This window comes from Gavialis gangeticus, unplaced genomic scaffold, assembly GCF_001723915.1.
Source record: "Gavialis gangeticus isolate Ggan-Ray unplaced genomic scaffold, GavGan_comp1, whole genome shotgun sequence".
NCBI classification, from domain to species: Eukaryota; Metazoa; Chordata; order Crocodylia; family Gavialidae; genus Gavialis; species Gavialis gangeticus.
The window spans coordinates 38,917,597-38,922,876 of record NW_017729034.1 but is presented as its reverse complement, the minus strand read 5'-3'; the positions used below and the strand labels follow the sequence as shown (position 1 = coordinate 38,922,876).

At 44.1% G+C, this 5,280-nt stretch overlaps 1 protein-coding gene across 2 annotated transcripts in view; it reads left to right on the top strand.

Annotated features, from left to right (window-relative positions):
• PRKD3 (protein kinase D3) overlaps positions 1–5,280 on the top strand; it is a 74,206-nt gene that overhangs the window by 24,963 nt on the left and 43,963 nt on the right. For both annotated transcript variants that reach the window (XM_019526732.1, XM_019526731.1), the window contains exon 2: positions 2,928–3,066. In XM_019526732.1, coding sequence (XP_019382277.1) covers positions 2,928–3,066 — 139 coding nt within the window. The remainder of the gene's footprint in view (positions 1–2,927; positions 3,067–5,280) is intronic.

Here is a 5,280-nt window from a genome sequence, read left to right as displayed (position 1 = left end):
AAAGGTATAGAAAACCAGATCTATGAGACATCACCGTGGTTAACCAACCCTTCAGATATCTGCTCTTTGGCTTTAGGTTGTCTTAATCACCAGAAAGATTGTGTTACCGATATGATTGATACCAGGCTTGCTGAAGAAACAATCTTGACAATACATTTATGAAATCTGGAGTTTTAGATCGCCATCTTAAAATCACAAGGTACTACATATTGCCATTATTTGCAGCATTTAAGCATGGACATCATACAGATTTAATGCTCTTAGCAGCATGTTTTCTATCCTAGCATATTCTTCCATATCCTATTTTCCTCTCAGGCAGCTGTAGTGAGTTGGAGTTGTACCAAAAGATGTTGGAAGCCAAAGTATGCTTCTAAGGCCAAGGAAAGTGCAGATGAGGTCACCCTGAGAAGTTGGCTCTGCCAGCAAAAAAAATACCCACAAATACACAGCAACCAAGATTTTAAGAACCAAGTCCAGAAGCCCAGTGGTAAAATACCACCAATATTCTGAACAAAAGCAACTTAAAACAAACTAATATATGATTACAGACCCATGGTGGTGGTGTCTGTACTGAGGTGGTTTGAGGTAAAGGCAGGACTTCAGTTAGACAAGTATGGGAAATATTACTACTACAGTGTATCAGTGTGTGTGTTCTGAATACAGCATAATGCTGTGAAATCTCTTCTGATGTTCCAGGCACAAGCCATGACCATACATTCCTACCCTCTTTATCTCCTTCCTCTGACACACATTCTCATTCAGAAGATTCATGGAAAAACTGCCATTTCCAGATAATTCAGGGACAGATGCCAGTTACCAAGACTCATCTGTGGAGGACTGTGCTGAGAAAAAGAAAGAAGCTGGCAATGAGTGCTGCAAATTACTTAGTTAGCAGTCAAGTTGCAAGGCGTGAAAGAAAATACTTGGAAATTAATGTCAAATGGGAAAAAAGTGGGGGGAGGCTCTCCACAGTTATTGTAATTTGTTTTCTATCAGCTTGTGTTTTAAGTTTGTAATAAAAATAAATATGGTTTTTACTCTATTGCTGTGCTCTCAGGGCCACTGTCAAGAATAAGAGAGTAAATATGCTTGTTTGTGGAACCTATGCAAACTGATCAGAAAGGAAGAAAAAACACTCTTCTCCTTTTTCCATCATACAGTAAATGCTTACCCCAGTGGCTGTCAGATGGAGTGGATAATCTCAGTCAGTTTTTGTAGATTAGATTATTTGACAATGTCCAGTAAACTCTCTCTCCTACAGGTCTTTTTTTATTGCCTGGTGCATGCATGAGATCTGTTGACACCGAATAAGAACATTTCCTCTTTTTGTGGCACTTCAGGGATGTGGTGGCTGCTCTGTGTACTGTTTACTCAATGGCAGTCTTTTGAATGTTCAGTTTTACACAGTGGTTATCCAAAGGAAAGGTTGATAGCCTACATGGTTGAAATATACATGACCACAGTAATATTGTTAGGGGAAATGCTATCAGAAAAAAGGAAGTGATTACCACTGAAGGGCAAAGTAGCACAGAAAGTATGGACACAATCAGTCGGTACAATAATCCTGGCAGAGAGTCTCTGTTGACTAAATAATGTTAAAGTTCTAGGTGCCATAAGGTACAACTTTAATGTGGCCTGTAACATGTTATAGATGTAATGCATGTATGTACTGGCTGTGTAAGATGCTGTAAGCCCATCTTTGCATTAATTAATAGTTTTGTTTCTTGTTTTATATTATGTGCAGACCTTTCTGTATTCTGTCATCTTCCGTGGACCAACTGCTTCTGTATACTTTGCTTGCATCCAGTCTGCACTTCCGTTTTGATGTGGGGTCGGGGAGGTAGACTGGCAGATATTAACTACTTCAGAATCCATTCTAGTTCTCCTGTGTGAACTAGGCAAAAGGCACAGGCCAGGGGTTTGGCCTGCAGAGCCATTTTATTCATCTCATGGAGACAGAGGGGCTTTGGCAGTGTTTCTGAAGCAGGGAGAGGGTGGCAGGGAAAGAAACTTCACCTGTACAGTGCAACTATGTTTAGGGGACTTGGGAGAAACAGTGGCTTGAGCTCTGGCTTTGGCTGTGGCAGTATTACAGACCAGGTTGGAAGTGGTTTATGATGAGCTAGGCTCCATTAAAGCAGTCCCTGTTGCAAAAGGTATTGCAGACTCCTGCCTTAGGCAAAAGAAAATAAAACTTGTTTTATTTATTGTTTTAAGAGACTGCCAACTTTTTGCTCAGCTTTTAAAAATACTGCCAAGGCAATGCCAAATAAGCTATGGTTTAAAGTGTCAATGTGAAAAAGCCACTCTTTACTTGGCATGTGTGTTCCTTGTAGATTAAGTCATATCTTTGTCTTCCTCTGCCTGCCTATCTGATAAATCATGGGATAGTTCAATAGATTTCTCTGGGTTACACATCAACAAAAGTGTTGCTAAGATTCTAGTGGCAGTCTTCACATCTGTACAGAGGTATATGCCTGAATAACATCTGTGAGGTCAGGAATACAGGTAGTGATATCTGAGCTGACAAGAATAAGATTGACTTAAGGTGACTTTAAGAATGTAGGTCTGGGAGCTAGAAATACTACTTCTATTTCAAATGGATTGCATTTGTTATACAGTCACTGGCTGCATCTATAGTGACAAAATTAAGTTATTTTCTAATCCATTTATGTCATTGATGGCAAGTGCTCTCGTAGCAGCAGTGTTTTAGACATTTTCCTTTTTTGGGATTTTTGCCACTTTCAGCCTGTGCTTTGTTTTGGGACCAAGCTTCTGAAAAACAAGCTTAAGTAATAACCAGATCATTGGTGCGCTAATGCAGTGCTTAAATCTTCTGTAGTAATATTGGAAAAAAAAGAAAACAAAAATCTTTAATTGTTTAGCAAATTGTGGCATACACTAATTTTAAAGTCTTTCCTTTACAGTTTCCAGAGTGTGGTTTCTTTGGCATGTATGACAAAATTCTGCTCTTTCGCCATGACCTGAACTCGGAAAATATTTTGCAGCGGATTACATCAGCAGAAGAGATACATGAAGGAGACCTTGTTGAGGTAGTCCTCTCTGGTAAGCTTCTGAATCGATATCAGACAGTGCATGGAACATTTTATTGGAAACATTTTTAAGATAATCTTGTGAAACAAAGATTTGTAAGTGGTAGGAAGTGTGACTTTCTACACTTGGGGCTAACAAGGACTTTAGCTGTAAAATGGGAGTATATAGATTGGAGACAACTGAGAAGGAGAGAGATCTGAGTGTAATGGTCTGTTGTGGGATGACCACAACCTACCTACCAAAATGATGTAGCTGGGAAATAAGCTAACACTATTCTACTATATATTAGGCTGAGATGTATTCCGTAGAGACTTGTAGAGTCTATACCAGGGGTCAGCAACCCCTGGCATGTGTGCTGAGCACGGTATCCAAGGCCATTTTGCTCAGCACGCCACCACCAGCTTGCTGCTCTAGGCAGCTGCTGCCAGCCATGAAGCCCAGGCTGCTCCCAGCAGGTGGCTGCGTGGCTGCATGTCCTGCTGCAAGTATACAGGGCTCCGTGGTTGGCAGCAGCTACCCAGAGCCTGGGCTGGCTGCAGCCAGGAGGCTGCAAATGTCTGCTCTCGGCTCCGGTATTAGCTCTATACTGGCAGGTGCATGTGTGTGTTGGAGTAGACGGTGGGGGAGGGGCCTGAGGCAGTGCAATCCCGGCTTCTCTCCTGCTGCTGGCACAGAGCTGATGACTGGGCTCCGGAGCCTGGTGCAGCTTTTTGTAGCCAGCCTGGGCTCTGGGCAGGTGCAGCGGGCAGGCTGCAAACAGCTGCGCCAGGCTCCACAGGCCTGGCATCAGCTCCATGCTGGCGGCAACTGCATGTGCACCTCAGAGTGGACAGCGGGAGGGCTGTGCTGCCTGAGGCCCTATCCCCACTGTCTGCTTTGAGGTGCGCGTGCACCTGCTGGTATGGAGCTGATGCTGGAGCCTGGAGCAGCTGTTTGTAGCCTCCTGGCTGCCACTGGCCCAGACTCTGGTAGCTGCTGCCAACCACAGAGCCCAGGGCTTGCAGCTGAGCCTGCCTGACTCCCACCTGCTCTGAGCCCAGCCCCACCACTGGGATGAGGCTGACACTGCTCCTTGCCAGGAGCACCGCACCTTTTGCAGGCTTAGCTGTGCGGGGTGGGTGGTTGGGCTGATGGGCAGGCTCTGGGGAAGCACCGCAGCCTGGGGGCTGGCTCCCTGGGGAAGCACAGGGGCTCTGGTGGGACCAGGGCATTGTTGGGTTGGACTTTGTCTGGTGGCCCAGGAGCCCAGCTCCATGTGCCCATGCAGCTGGTTCTGTGTGTTTGTCTGCCTCTGTCTGGTTCTGTGTGTCTGTGTGCCCATACATGTCTGTTCTGAGTGTGTTCTGGTTCTCTGTGTTTGTGCACGTGGTTCTCTGTGTGCGTGTCTGGTTTTCTCTCTGCTCTCTCTCTCTCCTCTCATTGCAACATGCTCAACAAAAAAGGAATACACAACAACAAAGGCAACATTTATGATTATTAAATATACTAATATGCAGTGCATCTTGCCATGTACTCAACCCCCCCCCCTCCATTTTGTTTTTCCGGCATGCCAGCACTCTGGCACCTTCCAAGGTAGACGTAGTTTTTTTCAGCACTCTGGCCAAAAAACGTTGCCTACCCCTGGTTTATACAAAGTAAGGTATTGTTATGACCTCATTTAGGATGCAGTGTACAGTTCTAGTAAGGGTTGTTCAAAAAAGATTAACTTAAACTGGAATGGGTACAGAGAGAGCCACTGAAGTGGTTAAGGGAAAGATAACAGGAGTTGTTTAGTTTAACAGAACAGATTGAGAATCCATAGGATTACTTTTTACAAATATACTTCTGGGGCAGGTATTAGGAAGAAGTAGTATTTAGGCTAAAAACAATGCCTGTATAAGATCAAAGGGCTGCAAAAAGGCTTTGAAAAAAGAGAGATTTGAAAATTAAAAGACTTCTAACTTCAGAAGAGTGGCATTTTGGAATGGTCTTCCAAGCACATTAGTTGGGTCAAAGGTTATGAATTGTTTTTAAGTTCAAACTTGATTAAGTATGTGGAAGGGGTGGCATGACAGGATAGGGAGTTTGTGTTAGTTTGTTAGCTGGTGTGATATGTGGAATCTGATATTTGCAATTCTGACATTTGGGGCATAGAAGTCACTTTTTCAGTATGACAGCTGCTGGGCAATGCCGTGTTCCAGGACTTTTGCTGGTTGCCTGCAGGGGGCAAAAGATCCCCCCCCCCCC